We start from the raw sequence: 24,414 nt of genomic DNA, 5'->3' as shown, positions 1-24,414 counted from the left end.
TCAGTTCAGTTCAGTTCAGTCGCTCAGTCGTGTCCGACTCTTTGCGACCCCATGAATTGCAGCACGCCAGGCCTCCCTGTCCATCACCAACTTCCGGAGTTCACTCAGACTCACGTCCATCGAGTCCGTGATGCCATCCAGCCATCTCATCCTCTGTCGTCCCCTTCTCCTCCTGCCCCCAATCCCTCCCAAAATCAGAGTCTTTTCCAATGAGTCAACTCTTCACATGAGGTGGCCAAAGTACTGGAGTTTCAGCTTTAGCATCATTCCTTCCAAAGAAATCCCAGGGCTGATCTCCTTCAGAATGGACTGGTTGGATCTCCTTGCAGTCCAAGGGACTCTCAAGAGTCTTCTCCAACACCACAGTTCAAAAGCATCAATTCTTCGGCGCTCAGCCTTCTTCACAGTCCAACTCTCACATCCATACATGACCACAGGAAAAACCATAGCCTTGACTAGACGGACCTTAGTCTGCAAAGTAATGTCTCTGCTTTTGAATATACTATCTAGGTTGGTCATAACTTTTCTTCCAAGGAGTAAGCGTCTTTTAATTTCATGGCTGCAGTCACCATCTTCAGTGATTTTAGAGCCCCCCAAAATAAAGTCTGAAACTGTTTCCACTGTTAGTGTGTACCAGAACCTCTCAGTGTGACAACCCTCCTTTGTGTGTTCCTTCTGCCCAGAGAGACCCCACCTCTCAGAGTGACTCCACCAGCCATTGTGACCCCGCCTCTCAACGTGACTCCTCCCCTCAGTGTGGCCCTTATCAGTGTGACCCCTCTAGACAGGTACCGCCCCCAGTACGTAGGAATCGGGTCGGCCGGTTCAGGCGGCAGGAAGTTCTGCCACCGGCCTCTAGAGCGGCGCGAGGTCTCGAGTGCGCACGCACCGTTCCAGGACCCGGTGCGCTCGCCGTACCCAACGCTTCTCTTCTCCGCTGGCTCCTCCCCACTGTCATCGGCGGTATAGCCAATCATCGCCTGGGTTGGGTGACGTCACACGATCCCGGTGACAGGTCTGGGAAGAGTGGTGGTGGGCGTCCGTGAGGCGCTTGCCACCTAGCGGCGGAGTGGAGTCCGGTAGGAGCGGAGGCTGCGGGCCTGGGGCGAAACAGTCTGCGACAGAGCTTGAGGGAGCAAGTCTGAATTCTTTTCAGAAGCTCTAAAGTACTATTTTTATTTCTGTGGTAAGCTAAAAAGAAAATTAATTAATTGCACAGTCGGCATCCGTGTGGGTGACTACCTTCTAACAGAGTCTTATCCCATGTTTATGGATTGAGAGCCTCGTACTACTTAATTGTTAAGAGCCAATGAGAAAAGAATAAAGCAGTCTTAAATTATAAACGGTGCAGGAGGACCGAAAGAAGGTCAGATGCTGTCTCGGTACAAGGGAAGTTTTCGCACAAAGTAGAAGAAAGAGCCAGAGTGATTCACAGCCACTGCCAGTATAGACAGGCCATATGCATCATATTCATTCCTCCAGAGGCAATTTTGTCTCAGCAAAACAAGCTCATTTGTCACGTTAAATGTTAACATCTAACCTATTTCATTTGTAAGCTTGCTTTCTGTAGTTAAGATCTATGAAAAGTGAAAAGTGTGTCACTCAGTCGTGTCCCACGCTTTGTAATCCCATGACTGTAGCCTGCCCCACAGGCTCCTCTGTCCATGGAATTCTCCAGGCAAGAATACTGGAGCGGATTGCCATTCCCTCCTTCTTAAGGGGATTTTCCCAACCCAGGGATGGAACCCCGGTCTCAGCATTACAAGCAACTTCTTTACCGTCTGAGCCACCAGGGAAGCCCAATAAACACTAGGAATTTATGCTTCCTTTTGTTTAAGCAATATAATATTTTAATCTACTCGCGTCTGACCCTTTACCCAAGTCTGAGAATATGCGTAGTTGGTGATAGTAATTCCAAGCAGAGGAGCCAGTTTGCCTATTTAGACAGATTATTGTGGTGGTTGTATGGAGGCAGGAAGACTGATTAACAAGGAGGAGCTGATGATGCTTCATTGAGGAGAGGATGAGGGACTGAACTAGGATGGGGATAATAGAAAAGGGGAGGAAGAAACCTTTAACTAGAATGGGAAAACTTGCTGACAGACTAGTATCCAAAGTCAGTCAGTCCTGGGGAGGGAAAGAGCATCATCCAGGATAATTTTAGTTTCTTGCTTAGATGACTATCAACTGAGATAAAGAATACAGGAGCGGGACAGGTTGGGGGGCGGTAGGTAATTGTCATAAACAAAGGGGTCATGTGATGGAAAAGAAAACTATGAATGGGGATGCCATTATCCCAGTAGGGAGGGAGATGTAGGCTGATAATGGACTTCTAGGGAACACCAACAGTAATAAAGTGTAGGTGGACGAAGAGAAGTCTGTGAAGGAAACAGAAGAAACATGCTAAATATAGGAAGATAATTCTTTTGAGGGTGCATAAAATTCTTTATTTAGAATAAAGTATAAGTGTTTATAATGTAATTTCAAATTCAAGTGAAACTGAAAGTTGCCTTGCGACCGCATGGACTTTAGCCTGCCAGGATCCTCTGTCCATAGAATTCTTCAGGCCAGAATACTGGAGTGGGTAGCTGTTCCTTTTCTCCAGGGGATCTTCCCAACCTAGGAATCGAACCCAGGTCTCCCATACTGCAGGCGAATTCTTTACCATCTGAGCCACCTTCAGTTTCAAACTTATGTGTAAAAGGGTCAGGACCTTTACCTATTTTAAGAAGTACACATAGCGTATACACAAACACATTTTGCCTTTTTTATTTAATTAAAGTCATAATAAAGCTGTTTAGAATAGAGCTGACATATATTTACATTATAATATGAAACTCCAGTCTGTGACTGAACTAGCACTATATCTGTGTATTCATCTAAATATCTGAATACTTTTCACTGCCAATGATATAACAAATAGTGGCAAGTGGAATCCAAGGAATGGAGAGTTTAGGAAAAGTGGAATAATGAACAGTATTAAATAGTGCAGAGAGGTGTGCTAAGATGAGCTTGAAATGTTCCTTGAATTGGGCTGCTAGAAGATCCTTTTGTTGTCATTTTTCAAACTTTTTAAGGTGGAAAATTCAAATGTGAAAAAAAAGAAGGAATAGAACAATGAACCCTTATTTACCTTGGGTAAGACCATTTTGTTGGTGAAACATTGTTTAAAATCACTTACCCATGCCTCAGTTATACTGTTGCCATAAATGACTGGGTAGAAGTGAAAATATCTGCTTTTTTGTATCTTCTATGCCAGTGATTCTCCAGTAATCAGTTCATGGACAATCTTGTTTTATCTATACTACTGCTTTTCTCCCCCACCTAGTTATTTGGTGCATATTTCTGACATTGTCTTTTCATCAATAAATATTTCAGTGTGTTACCTCTAAAAGATAAGGATTCTTCTTTAAAACAAAATCACAGTACTATGTCATACTTTAAAAAAAATTACTTAATACCATCAAGCATCTAGCTTTTCATATTTTCCTCATTGAATTAATTTAGTTTTTTAAAAATAATTTTAAAAAATATTTATTTATTTGGCTGTGCCAGGTCTTGGTTGTGGCACTCAGGATCTTCAATCTTCATTGAGGTATGCCGTGTCTTTAGTTGCAGCATGTGGAATCTAGTTCCTTGATTAGGAATCAAACTTGGGCCCCTTGCATTGGGAGTGCAGAGTCTTAGCCACTGGACCACCAGGGAAGTTCCCCAAATTGTTAATTTGAATCAAAATCTAAATAAGGTCCATACTTTGAGGCTGATGTCTCTTAAACCTTTAACTCCATCCATTATCTCCCCTCCTCCATTTTTTTTTTAAGAAACCGGGTCATTTGTCCTTATTGAGTTTCTCAGAATCTGAATTTTGCTAAGCTTTTAGCGTGTTCTTCAGTCCCCTGTATTTCCAGTAAAGGTGTAGAGACAATTAGATTTATATTTTATTATTTTGGCAGAACTAATTTGTAGGTGGTTTTAACACTTTTATCATGATGTATATACAGTGTTGGACTTCCCTAGTGGCTCGGATGGTAAAGAATTGCCTGCAATGTGGGAGACCTGGGTTTGATCTCTGGATTGGGAAGACCCCCTGGAGGAGGACATGGCAACCCACTCTAGTATTCATGCCTGGAGAATCCCAAGGACAGAGGAGCCTGGCGGGCTACAGTCCATGGGGTCCCGAAGAGACAGATTTGACTGAGTGACTGAGCAGACACACAGATACAGTGGTGGTCTTTGTGATGGGTTTCTCAAACGTGGCACTATTGATATTTTTAAAAATTAGTTTATTTTTTAATTGGAGGAAAATTGCTGTTATTGACATTTTGGACTGTAGAGATTCTTTATAGTAGGAGGCTGTCCTGGTGCACTGTAGGGATGTTTAGCAGCATCCCTGTCCTCGACCCACTGAATGTCAGTAGCAGTTCCTCCAGTTGTGATGACTAAAATGTCATTTAGACATTGTCCCCCTGGGGGCAAAATTGTTCCTGATTGAGAACTTTTCCTCATTAAACTACTTGTTACTCAGAGACATGTTCATATGGGAAAGGCAAAAAATAAAAATAAAAAAGCTTGTTTCCCTTTTATTTTACCAGCTTTTAAAGTAGTGAGTTGGTTCTCTAGCATCCTCCAACAGTGGCCAATGAGGTGTTTTTTTTTAGTATCATCATAAACTCATAATAATACATATATGATGTGTCTTAATCACTGGCAATTTAAAAAAGTTTTTGATTTTTAAACTGTCCTATTTTGGCCACTGGACACAGTCAAGTTGGCTTCTGAGTCCTTTTGATATGACTGTTAAGGTTTCTTGCTCTTTGATATAATAAAATGTTCTAGTCTCATTTTGTGAATTGCTAGACTGGAGCTGCTATCAGTTATTTTTTCCAATGATTCATGATTCCTTTTCATTGGAAATGGTATTTAGAAACCTCAATATGGGTAATTTTTGTGTGACCTTAGGAAGAGCAGTTAAATGGATATATTCATATCCTATTCCTTTTAAAATAGTCTCTTCCACTATCTCTTTATTTTGAAAAAATTCCAAACATGCAGAAAAGCTGAAGGAATACACAATGAACATCTGTATGTGCATGCTAAGTTGCTTCAGTCGTGTCTGACTCTTTTCTACCCCATGGACTGTAGCCTGCCAGGTTCCTCTGTCCATGGGGATTCTTCGGTCAAGAATACTGGAGTGGGTTGCCATGCCCTCCTCCAGGGGACCTTCCCAGCCCAGGGATCAAACCTGCGTCTCCAGCAACTTCTGCATTGCAAGTGGATTCTTTACCGCTGAGCCACCAGGGAAGTCTGAATAACTGTATACCCTCAGCTCAGTTCAACAGTTGTTATTTTGTTATGTTTGTTCTGTCTCTCTCTGATAAAAAATTGTATGGTGTGGTATTTGATATAGTATGGTTATACTGTACTATTTAGTATGATTTTTTATTGTACCATTTGAAAGTACATTGCAGGCATTATGACACTTCATTAGTATTATCTTCCAAGGTAATTTTCTATGTAACCATAATACCATTATCACATCTTGAATTACTTTCTTCATTTAGTTTCTTTTTGTGTGTGTGTGGGGGGGTAGGGGGTGCACTTGCATGATCTTAGCCCCTCAACCAGGGGTAGAACCCAAGCCCTTAGCAGTGAGAGCTCAGAATCCTAATCACTGGACCACCAGGGAATTCCCCTTCCTTTTGTTTTTTGATTCTCCTATTTTATTGGTTCCTTCTGGGGCTCTTTTGCTGATTCTTCTTCATTATGCATGATTCACCTACCTTATCCTACTCAATGAGGTAGTAACATTTGCTTACCATTTTATAGATGAGAATACTGGAGTCTGATGAAATGAATTCAGCCAGGGTCTGTATCTCTAGTGACTAGGATTTGAACTAGTGTTTTTGTTTTGTTTTATATTATGATACCTTTGACTCTAAGTGAAAGAGAAGTTGGAAGTGGCCTTAACAATAATGAAATCACTTCATAAGAAGGATGGTTAATTCTGAGACTCTACATTACCATCAAGGATCTAGGCCTTTCTATTCTACCATCCACCCTGGATGGATTAAGGCTTTATCTGGAGGTTAGCTTAGCTTTCCGCAAGATTTATGATTCCTGCCAAAGTTCCAACATCATATTCACAGAATTTCTCAAGGCAGGAAAAGACATTCCTTTTTGTCCATCTCTCTTTCTCTAATTTGTTGTGCATCTTTTTTAAGAGCAAAGAAACTTTGCCTAGGACCCTCCTTCATCCCAGCAGACTTGCCCTCATATTGTTCAGATTGCCACAAGCCCAAACCTAACCAGTCATTGGCAAGGGAAACGGGACCACTATGATGGGCTTAGACTAATCAAGACTCATTCCTATGGCTGGTTCTGAGCTTCCCTGAAGCTCCTGACTGCTTGGCAGAACAAAATTGAAGTCCTGTTAGGAAGAAAGGAGATGGGGGTAGGGAATAGGTATGAAGTGTGCAACCAACAGTGTCTGTTACAGAATCCAGGTTGTTAGCCTTGACATACTTCTGCTATTCTAGGCTCTGCCTTCAGCTCCCTCCCTCACTCCAGCATACTTCCTGTGAGCCACGCCCCCTACAATTCTAGCTCTCATGACACACAACAAGGTTGTCCTTGGCAGAACAGTGAGGAACGTGAAATTTATTCTTTGGTGCCCAGTGCTCTTGTGCAAGCCGAAGAAGTCAGTGACACGTGCTTCGTCAGCCCTGGCACTGGCAGTGGGGGCGGGGAGGGGAGGAAAGCAGAGGTTCTGCCTTCTGGAAAGGTAGCATCCCCCAGATCCCTTTTTCTTGGTCTGTACTTCTCTTAGAATCTGAATGGTTTTGGTAACAAATTGTAATTTGCCTCCTAGTTTTAACATTACCTTCATATCTCCTTCCCCTGAACTCCCACATTGAGGAAACCTGTATCCACTGAATTTACTAACCATTCACTGATCTCCCATTTGTATTAGAAATTTAGAGATAATACTAAACAATTGGAAATGAAATTAAGTTTTAGAAGCTGTGTGCCAGGTGATGGGGTAAGTCTTTTCACACACACTATCTGTGTTCTTTTTTTTTAAATTAATTTAATTGGAGGCTAATTACTTTACAATATTGTAGTGGTTTTTACCATACATTGACATGAATCAGCCACGGGTGTACATGTGTTCCCCAACCTGAGACCCCCTCCCACTTCCCTCCCCATCCCATCCCTCAGGGTCATCCCAGTGCACCAACCCTGAGCACCCTGTCTCATGCATCAAACCTGGACTGGCGATCTATTTCACATATGATAATATACATGTTTCAGTGCTATTCTCTCAAATCATCCCACCTTCACCTTCTCCCACAGAATCCAAAAGACTGTTCTTTACATCTGTGTCTTTTGCTCTCTCATAGGGTCATCATGACCATCTTTCTGAATTCCATATATATGTGTTAGTACACTGTATCAGTATTTTTCTTTCCGACTGACTTTACTCTGTATAATAGACTCCAGTTTCATCCACCTCATTAGAACTGATTCAAATGCATTCTTTTTTATGGCTGAGTAATATTCCATAGTGTGTGTGTACCACAGCTTTCTTATCCATTCATCTGCTGATGGACATCTAGGTTGCTTCCATGTCCTGGCTATTGTCAACAGTGCTGCGGTGACTGACTGTATTCTTAACAGCATTCTTGGTAGGCTAGACTATTTTAGCTTTCCTGTTAAGAGTTTAGGGATTTTAGGTTCAGAGGGAGCCACCTGCTTACAGTTAAAGGCTGCTAACTATTAGGAGCTCATGGCTGCCTGACCTCACACCCATGCCCTTTCCCCTACCCCACCACTCTGGCTTCATGGTTTTTATTGTTACAAAGCATGTTTGTATACATTAATCTGAGGCTCGCAACAGCGGCAGGGTGAGTAGTAGTACCTGCATTTTATAAATGAGGATAGGAGGCTTCAGAGGTACTAAATGTCACTGCTTAGAGGTCTTTTGGTTCCTTTATCCCCTATCACCTCCCCTCTGGGCTTTCCTAGGAAATCACCTTCAACCAAGACTGAGAGAGAGGAGAATCCACATCTCCTCAGATAGGTGCTCAGAGAGGGGCTTAGGAATGGCGCAATGGATCTATCAGGTTTTGCTCCCCTGCCTCCCACTCGAGGGCTTCCTTCCGTCCTGCAGCGGGGAGGCTGTCTGTACTCAGCCTTCTCCCTGCCCCCAGGTGGCAGGACTGCATTTGTTCAGGAGCAGACAGACCAGCGAGCCTCTGCTCTCCTGGTCTGCTGGTCTTGGCCCTGGCCGTCATCACACCAGGGCCCGCCCCCCTCTCCCCTCTGAGCCCCGCCTCCTGCCGCTGGCTCAGCCTCCCAGCCCTGGACACAGTCAGTACACACAGCCCAGAGGCTGAGCTCAAGGAGAAACAAAAGGAACTGCCAGGGTCCCCATGGCTATGGCCAGCACCTTCATACCAGGACTGAACCCCCAGAACCCTCATTATATCCCAGGGTAAGAGCATACCCGTTTGCTTCTGGGAGGAGGGGTAATAAGGATATAGAGTTGTGCCACCTCGGCCTTGGGGGCCAAGTGGACATTGTGGTATGGGCGGCTTATGGATGGGTTATCTATGATGTTGGATGGAAAAGGAAAAGCAAAGGAATAGTAGGAACCGGGCCTGCTGTGAAGCTTTGTGTTGTACTCTCCATGGCAACAGGGTAACAGCCGAGGGGAAGGTTGAAAACCCAGACAGAGAACTAAGAAATGCCTGCTCCAAATATACACACAGCAGAGTCCAGAAATGATCAGGGCCTCAGCGGTCTCTGCTCCTCTGTCTGGGGATGGTGAGGCAGGGGGACTCTGGAGGTGAGCAGGTGAGACTTGTGCTGCAGGTACACTGGACACTGCCCACTACTTCGGTTCAGCATGGGCCAGACCTACGGAGAGATGACTGGGCAGCTACTTCGCAGCTCTCCTGGCCTCGCCTGGCCCCCCGCCCACCGCACACTTCTGCCTCCCATTCGGCCTCCAAGATCCCCCGAGCCTCGCAGGAGAAGCCTGCCTGTCAGGCGTGGACACGAAAGGCTCAGCTCCAGCATGGTCCCCGGGTACACAGGTTCGGATACGGGTATGAACAGGGTCCCCCATCCCAGAACACGGGCCCCACGCTCTAATGCATCTCCTTTGTCCCCTGCCCACCTAGGTTTTGTGCCACAGGCACAGTTCATCTTTGCCAAGAACTGCAGCCAGGTCTGGGCTGAGGCTCTGAATGGTTTTACTCAGTGGAGCGGAGGACAGGGGAGTCAGGAGCTGCCCAAAGAGGCCAAGGGAGAAAAAGACGTGGAGAAAGACCAAGAGCCAAAGCCGGGGGCAGAGCTGGAGGCAGAAAAGGAGCCGGAGCTGGGGCAGGAGGCGGAACAAGTGAGATGGAGAAGGCTAAGGCAGAATCCAGTGGTGGGAGCGGGGAGCCCCTACCTCTGTGCGGCCAGGCCTGTGGTGGCCATGTGAAGGCTGGCTGTGGGTACAGGGCCAGACCACTAGCCCCACTGCCCTGGGAGCTTGTGCTATAACCCAGGGGCTGAATTTGTTTGCCGTTTCTCCTCTATCAATCTCCTCACAAGGCTTCCCCTTATTCCATGGATGACAGAGACCCTCGCAAGTTCTTCATGTCAGGTGAGAGGATGTGGGCAATGACCAAGGGCCTGGGGATGTGCCCAGAAGGTACCGACTGAGTGTTCCCGCCCCCCAGGCTTCACTGGTTATGTGCCCCGTGCTCGCTTCCTCTTCGGCTCCAGCTTTCCTGTGCTCAGCAACCAGGCGCTGCAGGAGTTTGGAAAGATGAAGTCACCGGGCAGGTCCCAGAAGGATCCTAAGCATCTCCCCGCACTGTCCCGGACCTACCCTCAGCGCCTGGGCCTTTTACCTAAATACGGGGGCTATGTCCCAGGTGAGGATGGCCCAGGAGGGAGGCTTTGGGGACTGGGATATTTGTGTGTGTGTGTGTGTGTGAGTGTGAGTGAGTGATAGATGGAGGTGGTTTGGGGGATGGGAACTAGTAGATACAGGGAGGGGTCCTTGGGTCGTGAGGTTTGGCTTTATCACTGGCAGAAAAGGAACTGACATAGCTCCTAGTGGGGAGTGAGGACCAGAGTTTGGAGGATAACTTGGAGGTTCTGGGTAACTGGCTGAGAAATAACTTTTCTGTGCCTCTGGCTACAGATGACAGACTCTTTCTTCCACACAGGGTATAAGTTCCAGTTCGGCCGCACGTATGGGCATCTCACCCAGGATGCTCTGGCTCTCAGCGCCCTCCAGAAGCAGCTCCTGGTGTAGGTACCTGGCATTTAAGTTCTCTCTTCCCTTGTCATCCTATCCCAGCCATCCTTTTGGAAAGAAGAAAGGCGGGTTGGCAGGAGGAAGCACAAAGAGAGAACAGTTTGGAGGCCGAGCACCTTTTTTATTAATAGGTGTAATAAATAAATAAATAAATACATAAACAGAAGCCTGGGCTCCTCCTCCCTCCTTGACCGCCAGGCACTGGCCACAGCCTATTTACAGCTGGGGGCTTAGGGAACTGGCCCCAATACTGTCACACAACCTCCTCACCACCTGGCTGAGGGAACCCTGCAAGTGGGCCTTCTGGTCACCTCCCTCCACAGGGAAGTACCTGTCTGCACCCATGGGAGGACTGGCCAGATTGGCTGGGGAGACTCTGGCAGCCCAGTGCTGCATCCCTTCCCTCCTCTCCTGGGGGAAGGTCCTGACGAGGTCACTGGGACAGGTAATGGGGAGTAATTAATACTGAGCACAGGGATATGTGGCCCCCAGCTCTCGGTCTACTCTCTGTAACCAGGCCAGACGGCTTGGGAAGCGCTCTTAGGTGATGAGCCTGGGGGCTGTGAGGGTCCCTGAGGCCACCAGCATGCACAGGGCCTCAGTTCTGGCTGCTTCCAGGGCTTGGACTTGGAGTTGGCGTCAGAGTCACGTAGGCCAGGGGCACCAGGCCGGTGTCTGAGCCGCGGCTGCAGCGCAGCCAGTCCGCCCCGGCTGGCCCCAGCACCCGCAGGGTGTCTCCCTTGCGGAAGCTCAGCTGTCCAGGGCCTGTGGCCAGATGGTGGCACAGCGCCTTCACCTCACTGGGGAGACAACAAATGGAGGTCAGAGAAAGCCCATCCCGAGCCAGCCTCAGCCCCTCAACCCTCCGGTCTCCCCGTCTCACCATGGAGGCTTGGAAGGCAGGCCTGGAGAGGGTGGCTCCTGCAGACTGTCCTTGGGCTCTGGCTCCCGGCGGGCACCCACTGTTTGCGCCACGAGCTGGAACACAGACTTGTCCAGGCTGAGCCAGTCCGAGGGCAGCCTAGGGGACAGTGGCCAGGGCTCTGGCTTCATCTGTGCCAGTTTTAGAGCAGGCTCTCCACTCCCTAGTCCCCACCAGGGGCCACCTCTTACCTATTTGTGGGTCGGGCCTCCCGCTGAGCCTTCCGGGACCCAAAGAGGTGTCCCCACTTGATGCCCCCTGGTGAAGGTTCAGATGCTCCTTCCTCATTTTCGGCTGTGGGGGCAGCAGACCCCTCCCTCTCCCGGCTCCGCCTCAGCTCCGCCAGTACAGAATCAGGGGGGCTCCCCATCCAGAAAGGCCAGCCCCTCTCCCGGCCGAGGGTCTCCTCAGGGGCAGGGCAGGCCTCCGCTCCCTCCACGACTCCCTCTCGGGGGGGTGGCCCCACGCCTCCTGCCCCTTTCTTTTTCTCGCTGCTGCTACCAGTGCTGCTACCTCGGGGGAACCTAGAGCCCTCGCTGGAGCCGTCGATGTAGACCTGGGAGCTCTGCATGAGCTGGTACCACCAGCCAGCCTGCCCACTTCGGGCCCACCTGCCGCGCCCTGAGCTCCCGGCCGCCTCTGTCTCCCCCTCTTCCTCCTCCTCTTCTCCACCTTCTGAGGCACCCACACCCTTCACCCGCTCCCCGGGGGCCGCCCTGTCCACATCTCCGGGGCCGTCCTGGCCGCGGGAGCGGGCCAGCTGCAGGGTCGAGTGGGCGGACAATAGCAGGTCTTGGGACACTCGCAGCAATTCCTTGTGCTGCCGCTGCTGCTGGCCGCTCTGCAGCAGCCGGTGTTGGAACAGCAGGTCTAGGCTGAAGGGCAGGAGGGCCAAGGGTTGGAGCAGCAGCAGCAGCTCCTCAAAGAGGCCAGGGCACACTGTATGCGCTGCATTCAGAAAGCCCCACGGCTGGTAGTGGGTCTGGATGATATCTAGGGGAGAAAGAGAGAGGGACTGAGCCACATAGAGAAGCAGAGCCTGGCCCGGGGTGGGCCTCGGAAAGGCAGGCTGGGCAGAGCCATCGCATACTGCTGGGCAGGCTGTGTACTGTGCACTGAGCTGCACTGTGGTGTGAACAATGCCTCTGGAAGCTGTGCGGTGCACACGCTCCATCAGCTTAAGCAGCAACCTCAAGTTCAGAGGAGAAGCTCCTCGCCACTCTGACTTCCAGATTGCCTGAGTATCCTCCTGGCTCCCAGGTTCTAACATAGCAGAGGCTGGGAAAGGACTTGGGTAGAAGCCCAAGCCTCGAGATGAAAGCTTGTGTGGTTCTCCTCCCCACCTCTAGACTCTGCAAAGACAGCAGTGCCGCCGCCCCCTTTTGATCCTCCCAGGACTGGCCTGTATTGAGTTGGCAAGACAGAGCAGGGTTCTGAGTGTTACCTTCGTGGTTATAGAGGTGATTAAACCAGAACTCCAGGGACCGGATGCTGCAGGGAGAGAGGTGAAGAGTTGAGTCTTGTGCGGCTATAGCCAGACCGTGAGGTACAAAGGAGACAGATACAGGGGGTCAGACATACAGCAGAAGTACAGGTGAACATCTCCCTTCTATGGCAGGGCTAGTTTCATGTTACATGGTTCTAGAAACTCAGAGGGGATGCAGGCGGAGGTGATTCACAAGCCAATCACTTCTTAGAATGGAGTTGACTTGCCCATGACTGAAGAAGTCAGGGCAGCTACTGATAAGAGGACAGGGCAGCTCAGGGCCAGAGGGGATGACCCTGGCTCATACTCGAGAAAGAAGGATACTATGATATACTGGGTCAAGCAGGACTCAGAAGCAGTGCTGGAACTGAGAGGTTCAGGGTTGCAACAGCCATGGAGACTGAGAACCAGATTAATTTCCAAATGAGCCAGATTACAGATTTATAAAAGCAGAAGCCTGTATTGGTGATCAGAGTCATGGGTCTGGTGGGAAGCCTGTGACCCACTAAGAGAGGCTGTAGCAAGGTGGGGAGAGAGTGGGCCTGAGCCTGGCCACAGATCCTGCAGGTTCACCCTCTCTGACTCAGTCTAGGGTGTTGGCTCTTCAGCGGTGCTGGCGCCCAGGGGAGGGGGCTGGTGGGCTGCAGATTTCCACACACTCACTTGAGCAGGCCGAGGATGAAGGCGTTGAAGCGCATGGTGTGACTGGTGAGCTCTGGGAACTGGCTGACTTTGTTGTACAGCCCATGCAAGACCTTGGTGGATGGGCCTGGGAGGAAGCCAGAGTTGGAGGTCACCATCTTTGGAACCCTGAAAATTCAGCTTGGGCTTCTTCCCTCGCCACCAGCACTGACCTAGCTGTGTGGAGGCCTCCACCACACTCCACGGTGTGTTCTTACGTTGCCCAATGATGACGTCCAGCACAAAAGACTTGAGTCCGTCCTCCAACAAAGCCCGCACCGCAGGGCACAGGTACTTCAGAACCAGGTGGCCCACATTGGGGCTCACAGAACTGTTCCCCAGCTTTGCCTGTGGATGCAGCAGGGAAGTACAGGGAATTACCTGCAACCTGGGTCCTTTATGACTGCCTTAGTCCTTACAGTACTTCTCTTGTGGTCCCCGTCCCTGAGGACCCAACTCTGAGTTCTGGGGGAAGGAGAGCAAGGGCCAGGGGTAGCACAGGATAGGTGACGGTCAGCAGGACGGAGCTCAGCTCTCCAGTCTCTCGCCTACCTTGACTCCGGGATCCCGGCTTGTGCCAAAATGGGCCACAATGAGGTCCACAGCAGTGTTGACAGCTTTCACCAGCCCTGCAAGTGAGAATTTGATGCACCAGGTCCCTAAGTGAGTCCCCAAGCAAGCTGGCTGGGAGTGGGCCCTCAGTGGGGAGGGCCGCCCCCCCCGCCACACACACACACACACTCTCTCTCTGTCCCTGCATAGGTACCACAGGCCTTGGCTTCTTCCTGGTTTTGCCCAGTTCTCAAGTCCTTCCTGTTTTAACCTCTCTGCCAAGACCCACCCCAATGATTCCATTAAGACACTCAGGTACTCACTTCCTTGCCCTTTTACTTCAAGCCTGGATCAGTCTAACTCTCCATCCTCTCCACTTTGAGAAACCAGGCTATTGGCTGCTGTTGGAGAAAGTCCAAAGCTGTTCGCCTAGGGCCTGGGAAGGGTACTTCTTTGATGTGTGCCTTGCAGCACCCTCTGCTATGCCCTCAGGTTGCCAGGCCAAATCTTTATCCCTCTTCTCAAGCCCTTGGTTCTACTTCACTCAGAGAACAGAGGCCACTGGTAATGAATTCAACTTCCCTCTCCATCCAAAAGACGGGATTACATCACATCTATCCTCCTTCCCACCTGCCCTCCCTTACTCCCTTTCCATCTTGGAGGAAGGTGGCCATTCCCCTTCTTGCCTAAGGTTCTTCCTGCTCGATGCTCTCAGTCCTCTGCTCTGCCTCTGCAAGGGACTTCAGCTTCATCTTTCTCCCTTTCACAAGCTCCTTCTCTTCAGCCCACAGTTATGCTCAATCTTCTCCTTATCATCTCATTTAAATGGCTCTGCTAAATAGACTGGTTCTCTGTCAGTCCTTATCTGATTAGATGTTATGATCAGGCTTATCCAAGCCACCTTGTCCTGTAGCACTTGAGCTCCCCTGGTATAGCACACAGGAGTCTCCCTCCCTACACATAGCTCCCTGAGGGAAGCGAAGGGAGACTGAGTCTTAAGCATCTGATAAATGACTGTTGTTCACTTGCAGATACTCATGATCCATAGTACAGACTTCTGCCTCTTGCCCCAAAGCTTGTGCTAATTCCCTCCCAGCACTTGGAGTTCTAAGACAGGGAAATATTCTGAAGGGCTAGATAGTTGGGCCACAGGCATAAAAAAGTAGTAACAGCAGATTTTCAGTCTTGAGCTAGGAATGATATTCACCTTTTTTCTGAAGCACATCAATGGATACAGCCTCTGAGCTGCCATCTGGGGACAGGCAAAATTCAGCGGGGGGCTTCTCAGTCAAGGAGAAAGGGTCTTGGAAGTCAGGGCAGGTTAGCGGTAACGGTTTCACTACTTGACCTGGAAAGAAGAGAAAAATCAATCCCAAGCAACTGTCTCCCTGAGTGGCAGCTCAGTTCTGTGCCTCATGTCCTCTGAGATGTGTTCTTTTGGGACTGACCCCTTCCCTCCCGGCTGTAGCAGAGCCTGCCCTGGGTTTTCTGGGGACCTGGCCCACACACCATTCAGCCGGCAGTTCAGATGGCCAGCAGCACTGAGGGAGCCGGGGAACTCAAAGATGGGGTTCCTTCGGGCCAGCCGACCATCCTGTGGCCTTCGGTCTAGGCTCCCTGACAAACCAGGGGGTCCTAGAGGGTTCTTCCTCCTGTATTCTCGCCACTTGAGTGCTTGAGGGGATAGATGGTTGGCTGAAATCAGGAGAGATTAGCAGAAGAGACAGGAAATAGTTAAAAGACAGCATTTCATACCCACCCAGTGGGCCTGTATAAAACCCGAGGGTTGGGATATTAGCTACAGATGGGCAAACTGTAACCTGTGACCCCATGTGGAGTACAGGAAATCATTCAAAGGGGAGGTAAATTGCCTAGGTGGGAAAGGGCAATGGGCAGTGAGCTTCATACCATTACTGGGCCTGGAAGCCATGCTGCCCTCGCCACCTCCCCGGACCAGGCTCTCCGCTCGGCTGAGGCTAGATCTCCAGGAGCCCAGAGGAGGCAAACTTCCTGTCCCATGGAGCCGGTACTCAGCCAAGGTCAGTATCTTCGGATCCTCCTTCTGCGGCTGCCGGGAGACGGCAGGCAGGACAGCAGGAGGACAGGAAAGGCCCCATGGAGGTGGGCTTTCTGTGGCTGTGGCCTGCTCTGGGAGAGGGGAGCACGAAGTGGAGGCAGAAGAGTCGGTGCTGGGCCCAAAGGGGCCAGTACTCCGGATGGGGGAGTAGCTGCCCAGGGGCGACGGCCGCGAGGTCTCTGGCTCAGGCCTGGCTTTCCTGGCACCCCTGTGGGTGGGCACCTGTGGCTCCCCTGAAGGAGCTGGGCCTGGGCCTTGAGCAGCGGGGGCAGCTGCGGGGGCAGGCTGCGGTGCACGGTTGCAGCCCGAGAGGCTGTAGAGCTGGGAAAGGCTGTGCAGGGCCCGGGCCTTGGCCAGCTGCTTGGGGAAGTGGTGCTGGAACACGAACGGCTGGATGGGCAGCGTGGTTGGCCTCTGCTCCTTGCTGTAGCGAAGGACCGGTCGGCTCTCAGCACCACCCCCTGCGGCAACAGGGATGGAGAAGGAATCAAACACTGAAATCACATGAGAGGAAGCAAAGAAGCAGTCAGGAGATGATGCTCACCAGGGAGAGCAAGAGAGGGGCAGGGCCTGGGCTGGAGGAGCTGAGTAGGGTAGGGGTAATTGACTCTGTGGAATGTGCCACTGCTTCTCCCATCTTCTCCTGGTGTTTTCATAACATTGACTTGTCTCTTGGCCGTTCAGCCCTCTCTTCTTTTTCTTGACTTCAGATGTGGGTGCATCTTAAGGCTCATTTCTTATATTTGCCTTTACACTTCCTTCCCTGCATTGTTCTCTTCAGACAGTCATATAGGTGACTTCTGAACCCATGGCTTTAGCCTCAACCTTTCTCTTGATCTCTAGATCATTCTGCTTTAGGTTTCTGTTTCCAATTAAAATTTGCTATTTAAAATACCTCATTCATTCTCCTGATGATTTCCATTTCTGCCAATGACAGAACCACCATTTTCTTTGTGAAAGTGAAAGCGTCAGTCACTTAGTCATGTCCGAGTCTTTGTGACCCCCAAGGACTGTAGCCCGCCAGGCTCCTCTGTCCATTGGGATTCTCCAGGCAAGAAAACTGGAGTGGGTCACTGTTTCCTTCTCCTCTGTATCTAAGGTCTAAAGGCCTGGAGTCAGTCACATACTTTCAGTGTCAAGATGTTAATTTACTTCAAGCTTTCACCCATCATCCCCTCCTCAACTACAGCCCACATATTTCATTCTTGATCAGATCTAACCATAATAAAATATTTCTTTGCTTGCTGCCAGAATCAGCTTCCTGTCACCCAGTCTACCCCAGTCATACTCTTTCACTGATCCTAGCATTGGAACCCCAGAGTCCATATATCTGCTCCCTCCACACAGAGGCATGTTTCCCAAGGTTGGTCCTCTCCTGTTCTTTCAGCCAATCTTCTAGTCAGTGTCCCACAAAACATGTGTCTCAGAACTAAACACAACACTCCACAACACCGCACAGAGGCAAAGTCTTTGCGCATGGGCTGTGCATCTAATTAAACACCGCGCACTGTCAACACCCGAATAAACACAAGGTGGCGCTATAACCACCCAATCACCTGAAACCCTGGGTGTGGCTCACTCGCACCCTGGGTTCAACAGCTCTGAAGCAGTAATTAGTATCCATGGTTAAAAGACCTGGGTATTGGAAATTTAGAGATTAAGTCGTTTGCCCAAGGTCACACAACTAGGAAGTGACAGAGCTAGAATTCTGCCTAAGTCAGAGTTTGGCTTTGGGACTAATGTTCTCTCTACCACATCGCACCACACACGAAATGGTATCAGGCTGGGTTTTCCTGCTCCTTGTCTTTCCGCATTTATTTACTTCGGCGAGTCTTAAGGGGATGGGGACCACAACCCCCATAAGGCAGGTGTTTCAGAACCACTCTCAGGAGACATTTTCAGACTATACTCTCCTGCCAGTCCCAGTCAGGGCTTAGCGAACAGCCCTTGTCAATCTCCCTTGCTCACTATGCTCCAGTCATACCTTCTTCGGTCCTTAAACATGTCAAGTTCATTAACATCTTGGGGTCTTGTGTTCCTTCTGCCTGAAATCAGCTAGGCATCAACTCAAGCACCACCTTCTCCTCAAGACCTTCTCTGATTGCCCCAGTGCCTCGGGCAAGTCATGCTCTCAACACCCTGTTGTAGTTCCTTTTTAGCCATTTTTCACTGTCAGAAATTATCTTATTTGTTTATTGTCCATTACTCCCTATTAGGGTTCTGGAAAAGCAGGGATTTTAAAATTGTTCCCTGCTGTATCTCCAGTGCCTAGAATAGACCTTGGTATAAGGTAGGTACTGAATAAAAGACATGAACGAATCTTCACTGTCACCCTTGGTTCAGTATGGTCTCGCTGCATCCAAATCTTCTTACACGGGCCAGCTCACTTCCTAGAACACCAGTTCTATTTCCTGTGGCTCTGCTGCCCATAGAACAAAGTCTAATCTCAGGCAAGTTGGTGGCCACACCTGTGGCAAATGCGCTACCCTCCCCATTGACACGGCTCTTCCCACCACCCCTTTCCCATTGCTTTTCTGGCTGGGAATGCCTTCATCCTCTCCACTTATTTAAATATCAAATTTCAAGCCTGAGCTGACCCTGGCTGTCAGATTAGGCCCTCCCAACCTCAGCTTTACTGTACATGCTACAGAGAGTACGTTTGAATTAGACTACCTAGTCCTACTCTGTTAAAAATCCTCCCTGCTGAGCTCTCAGGGTAGGTTTGAGGCAGAGGAGGAAGACTGGGGAAGGGGGAGGGGTGACTACAGTGGGGAGCGGGTGTCAATTCTACCCTCTGGGAGTACAGGGGACAAGGTTTCTCCTGTTCTTTGAGACAGCCCTTAGAAACACTGGAGATAGAGATCGAATTCACTCAAGCCCATGTGGCAGGCAACAGAGCCCCAGTCCCTCAGTGCCCTCTTAAAATGGAGCGCCCAGAAGCCCAGGTGGGCCCTAAGGTTCACAGGAGCGGAGGGGACTATCGACTCCTCCCTTCTGGAGTCTACAAATGAATCCAGCCATTTTAACTTTTTAGAATACCTTCCTAACTGCTGACTCATTCTGAGTTTGCAATCAATTATTAATAAATATCCCAAATCAAGAAGAGCACTTACATATCAAAGTTCATATTGGTCCTTGAAAGAACAAAACGTTTTTTTCCAGACTAGATAAAATCCTTTTAAAATCTAGATTCTGCTGCTCAGAATCTCAAAGAGATCTCACTGCTTTTGTCATTCATGAATTCATCATTTTTTGATTAAAAATAAAAAAGTTGTACAGAACCAAAAGAAAAGCCCTATGATAGGTCACTGGAGATTTATGGAACAAAAGTCTTATATTATTATGAAAAGTCTTATCTGATAGCAAAAACACTTTTAAAGCCTCTCCTCCCATATCTGATCAGGACTGACCTTGTCCTCAGAGTGCCAGTCAAGTACTGTCTGGGCCCAGATATACCCAGCAGGCACTGCAGTCTGAGAAGAGGGTGGGTTCAGAAGACTCTGGCTAATCCCTGCCATTTCTGAGCCCCCTCTGCCCTAGAGACCTTCTTGCATTTCTGGGGCAGTTCCTCCATGTGTGTTTAGGAGCCTGAAGTCATCTGATATACTGCCATCTCCCAAACAGCAGGTATAACACCATTTATGGGTTTTAACCTCTTCGAGCGGAGAAGGCAATGGCACCCCACTCCAGTACTCTTGCCTGGAAAATCCCATGGATGGAGGAGCCTGGTGGGCTGCCGTCCATGGGGTCGCAAAGAGTCGGACACGACTGAGCGACTTCACTTTCACGTTTCACTTTCATGCATTGGAGAAGGAAATGGCAACCCACTCCAATGTTCTTGCCTGGAGAATCCCAGGGACGGGGGAGCCTGGTGGGCTGCCGTCTCTGGGGTCGCAGAGTCGGACACGACTGAAGCGACTTAGCAGCAGCAGCAGCAGCAGCAGCAACCCCTTTGAGAAGCCAAAGGACCAACCTAAGGCTGAAAGTGAAAGTGTCAGTCACTCAGTCTGTCGGACTCTTTGTGACCCCATGGACTGTAGCCTGCCAGGCTCTTCTGTCCATGGAATTCTCCAGGCAAGAATACTGGAGTGGGTTGCCATTTCCTTCTCCAGGGTATCATCCCGACCCAGGGATGGAACCCAGGTCCCCTGTATTGCAGGCGGATTCTTTACTGCCTGAGCCACCAGGGAAGCCCTAAGGCCACAGGCAGCAAATTCCCCGTAATCGATCTCTCTGCTTTATCGCCCCTTTCCTTCCAAACCCTCTGAGCTCTGCCTTCTGCCCTCATCACTCCCAAATGCTGCTTTGGGGATTTTCAGCCTTCATCCTAGTGATTTGTTTTCAGAACTCATTTGTTGAATCTCTTTTTGAAACTTTCTCCTTCTTTGGTTCCTATGACTTCACTCTCTCTTGGTTTCTCCTCTATTTTCTTGGCTGATTTTTCTCAGTTTCCTTTGAGGACTGCTCTGCTCACCCTTCAATCACTGTATCCCCAGGGCTCTGTCCCTTGTTCCCTTTATAACTCTACACATTCTCCCTGGATGTTCTCACCCAGTCATAGCTTCAACTACTATTTTTATTCCAATGACTCTCTGATCATGGTGGCCTCCTGACCTCCAGGGAGACATCCTTTCTAATCTACCTTCCATTCAAACAACCTGTGATCTTTCTAAAATGCAAATCAAAACAAGCCCGTTACAAACCAAAAAATGCCATTTCCCTAATTAAAATCCTTTAATGGTTCCATCCATGTTCTACAATGGCTATAGTAAATTATTTGCAGTTTCTGGAAAGCATCAAGATACTCTGTGCCTTTGTGGTTTTGTACAGACTATTGTACGAGCCTACAATGTTCTTTTTACGAGTCTCCACAAAGCCTACTCCTCTAACATTTTTCTAGACTGTGCTTAAATGTACACTGTGTTAGCTCTCCTTCTCTGACATTCTGCTCTGTTTAGGTGCTCCTCTCAAAGGCCAGTGCCGTACAACTGCCACCTCTACAGTTTAATTGTGCTTCCTTTTCTGTTTCCATCCTTCATCAGAATTCCTCGAGGACAGATATTGTCCCTCTCGTCTATCACCAGCACCCACTCAACACAGAGCCTTTATAAAATAGTCACTTAAGCGAAATGAAATAAACAGGGAAGAGCTGGCCTGGGAGGCTCAAAGGTTAAGTGTCAGGTCTCAGGTTCTTTGAAGAGTGGCTACAATCACTGACCACAGAATGAACTTACTGACACCCAGTGTGGTTTGTCTATTTGACATTTCTCTTAAACACAGCAAATTCCTTGATGTCCAAAATGGAGCTCAGGCCTTATTGCTTTCCCAGTAAATCTGTGTTTGCAGTCTCTACCCATGTATCATCATCTTTCCAGTCACCTGGGCTTAGAATCACAATCTTCTGAGTACCTGCTATCCTAATACATCGATCTCTCAGTTGCTGATTTCATCTCCTTGGTGTATGCTTGATTCCCTATCCTCCATCCCCTATTATAACTGGAGGACATGCTCTGGACTGGAAAGATGATGGGTCTGGGCTGAGAAACCTCTAGTGGTAGAGGTGGGCTGGTTGGCAGGACCTATTGCTGATAGGAGGCCATGCATACAACCTGCTACTCTCCAGCCACTAGGCTTCTTACCGTCAGCTTTAGCTCTTGCGTCCCTCTGGGTATGGCTGTTGGCTGGGCTCCCTGGGAGAGCAGGCCCTGGATCCATCAGCTGGGCCAGGGGCCCCTGCCCAGCAGCTCTGAGGCCAGCGGGTGGCATCTCACTGGACTGGGGGCCCTGACAGACCTGGGTAGACCAGGGCTCTGGGCCAACCAGGTCCATGCCTGGCCCCAAGGGCATGGGTGGGAGGCTATGGCTACAGTGAGTGCCCTCATCTGGGGGGCCCACCCTGTCTTGCTGGGCTTCTTGGATGAGTGAGAACTCCTGAGAGGAGTCCCCAGTGCTTGCTCGCAGTGGAGGGGAGCCAGAGCCTGCAGCTTTCTTCCGGCCCTTGGCAAGTTCGGCAAAGGAGGTGACCCGCCGAGGTGGGGAACCAGGCCCAGTAATGGCAGTGGGGCCCTCACTGAGGCGCACTGGGCAACTCAACATGCGTTCCAGAGAGCCCAAGCGGACAGGAGGGCTGCGCTCTAGGCTGCGGTCGTAGCTTCGAGAGCGCTGACGTCCAGTGCTGAGGTTGGGGGGTGAAGTGTTGGTGTACACTTGCCCCTCAATCACAGTGCGGCCCATGGGAGCCTCCGCTTCTGCTTCAGAGCCCACTGCTTCTTGTTCCTCTGGCTGGACTTCCGGCTTCTGGAACAGGTAATACTCAGAGGGCTGGCTGGGGCCAGGGTCTGGGCCAGGGCCAGGGGCAGGACTGATCTTGGTGTGTTCCTCCGAGCAGCTGGTGACAGAAGAGCCAGCTGGGCTTGGGGAGGACTGGGAGGACAGGTCACAGGTGACAAGTTTATAGTAATTCTGTGTGGCCACAACAAGACGGGCCTGGCTCTGGAAGCAGGCAGTGAGGTCAGCCACAGCTGGGCAGGGCTCACAGTGTGGGCGGTAGGAGTTGCAGTTGGCATCAAGCTCAGGAGATGAGACATGAGGACAACCATAGCCACCTTCCCTTCCTCTGCTGTCAGGGTGGTGGGACTCACAAGACATCTTCGACTCAGCTGGGGAGGGCTGCAGGTCCAGGTAGAAGGCGCCAGGGTCCGAGTGGCTGTAGAAGGAAGAGTCGCTGCAGGACTGCGGGGCAGAGTTGAGGTTGGCACGGGAGTTGCCGTGCATTTTGTTGTAGAGGGTGCTGAAGGTGACCAGCACGCCGTCTGAGCTGTTGCAGGAGGAGTCGCTCACATAGCCCATGGACTGGTCAGCCGCCTCGGACTGACTGGAGGTGCTACTGCAGCGGCAGTGCTGGGTGCCTGAGCCTGAGCATCTGGGGTTCCTTGGGGATTCATCGGAACTGAGCTTCCATTCCTGGTCGAAGGAGAAGCCAGAGGTGTCACTGGCTCCACCCCCACTGCCACTCCCACCGGGCCCCCCACACTCATCCAGCTCCATGGTCTCAGCTTCCGGCTCTGGCCGGCAGCAGCGGCCAGTGCTGCCGTGCGGGGCATCCAAGATGGTCACTGGCTCCTGTTCTTGCCCTTCCACCACTCCAGCTCGACTACGCGCTGCCCCCCATGGCCTGCCCACTCTGGGGCCAGGCGGTGGCAGCTGGAAAGAGGAGAGATGGAAGGTGGGCTGGCCAGCCCCGTGCAGGTGGAAGGACTGCTGGGTGGCACTGTCACTGATGCTATCCTCATATAGGTTGCCAAGTCCTGGCTCGGCCACGCCTGCCTGCAGCAAGAAGGGGTTGTGTCGTTTAGGGGCCCCGGGGCCTCTTCCGTCCCGACCCCTGCTCTTGGCACTATCAGCAGACCGTGTAGAGCCCCCCGGAGCAGACTGCAGGCTGCTGTACAGCAGAGAGTCGGCTTGTCCGAGGTCCTGATCAGGCTGGGCGATGCCCAGCTCCGGTGGGCAGAAGGGGTTGGGTCTTGTGCTCCCGCTACCTCCACCTCCCCCTCCACAGCACTGCCTGTCTGGGACTTGGCAGTGCACCAGGGGGATGTGGTGGACGATGAGGGTCTCTCCAGTCAGCTTTGGGGGACTATCCATTCTGGAAAGTTCGAACAAGGGCATCAACAGCACCAGACACTGCCTCTGGAGCCCAGTGGGGCAGAACACATTTCATCAGGAGAGCTTGGTACCTGGAAAGAGAGGGAAAGAAAGGGAACCTAATGTCACCTCCCCGAAGTCAGGGACATGCCCCTACCCATGTCATTTGCAGATGGCGAAGAGCCCAAGAGGAAGAAAGATTCAGTCAACATGGAGCTGGACGACTCAGCCCAATGGGGTACACGGCCTCACCACACAGGGCCAGCTCTCTAGTGCCCTCTTCTCTGTATGTTCGCCATGCATCCACTCCAACAAAAGGCCAGGCCCCTGTTAATGCCATCTCTGAAGGTCTGGGGAATCTCAGGGACAGCCCTTTCTCCTCTTTCTTAGCAGTAAACAACGACCAGTCCTGAGTCCAAAAAAACTATGAATGATGACATAACTAAGAAAAAACCACCTAAGATGCCTGAGAGGGTGCTAGGCAAAGGAGCCACGAATTCTCTTACACACAGCTACAACACACACACTTCCAGATGAGGGGACATCACCAATAATATGTCAGGTATGCACAGCAGTAAGCTATAATTTTGCAAGAAAGGTAATTTTTAATGTACTGTATCACTTGGTCCCTGTGTCATCTTGGACCCCTTTCCCCTCCTGAGCCCCAGAATACCTGTCCCACTCTGACTGGCCGTGGGCAAGGATCCTCACTCTTCTTACTACTGTATTAGAGC

General features: G+C 50.2%; 2 protein-coding genes across 12 annotated transcripts in view; one reads left to right on the top strand and one right to left on the bottom strand.

Moving 5' to 3' along the window:
- Window positions 1-1,018: 1,018 nt before the first annotated feature.
- Window positions 1,019-10,466, top strand: FAM166B (family with sequence similarity 166 member B). 4 transcript variants are annotated; one of them, XM_052645275.1, is made up of 6 exons: window positions 1,019-1,166; window positions 8,875-9,098; window positions 9,186-9,403; window positions 9,604-9,655; window positions 9,732-9,929; window positions 10,227-10,466. In XM_052645275.1, exons 2-6 carry the CDS (start codon window positions 8,909-8,911, stop codon window positions 10,313-10,315), a joined length of 747 nt encoding a protein of 248 aa, XP_052501235.1. In that variant the 5' UTR covers window positions 1,019-1,166; window positions 8,875-8,908; the 3' UTR covers window positions 10,316-10,466. The 4 variants fall into 4 exon arrangements, with proteins under 4 accessions (XP_052501235.1, XP_052501234.1, XP_052501232.1 ...); XM_052645274.1 differs by having other exon boundaries at window positions 1,019-1,186; XM_052645273.1 differs by lacking the exon at window positions 1,019-1,166 and adding an exon at window positions 8,046-8,494.
- The window catches only part of RUSC2 (RUN and SH3 domain containing 2), a 64,577-nt gene continuing 49,271 nt past the window's right edge, over window positions 9,109-24,414 (bottom strand). For 6 of the 8 annotated variants that reach the window (XR_008199832.1, XR_008199835.1, XR_008199834.1 and 3 more), the window contains 12 exons: window positions 21,676-23,772; window positions 15,868-16,530; window positions 15,469-15,654; window positions 15,167-15,307; window positions 13,960-14,036; window positions 13,581-13,755; window positions 13,390-13,495; window positions 12,685-12,731; window positions 11,432-12,233; window positions 11,202-11,339; window positions 10,267-11,118; window positions 9,109-9,802 (listed from right to left, as the gene is read on the bottom strand). Coding sequence is in view for 1 of the 8 variants with exons in the window: in XM_052645271.1 (XP_052501231.1) it covers window positions 10,917-11,118; window positions 11,202-11,339; window positions 11,432-12,233; window positions 12,685-12,731; window positions 13,390-13,495; window positions 13,581-13,755; window positions 13,960-14,036; window positions 15,167-15,307; window positions 15,469-15,654; window positions 15,868-16,530; window positions 21,676-23,704 (4,566 nt within the window). In the remaining 7 variants the exon portion in view is untranslated. The other 2 variants (XR_008199837.1, XM_052645271.1) reach the window with 2 other exon arrangements.

Source organism: Budorcas taxicolor, chromosome 8 (genome assembly GCF_023091745.1).
Source record: "Budorcas taxicolor isolate Tak-1 chromosome 8, Takin1.1, whole genome shotgun sequence".
Classification (NCBI taxonomy): Eukaryota; Metazoa; Chordata; class Mammalia; order Artiodactyla; family Bovidae; genus Budorcas; species Budorcas taxicolor.
This window is presented reverse-complemented; position numbering and strand designations above follow the sequence as displayed.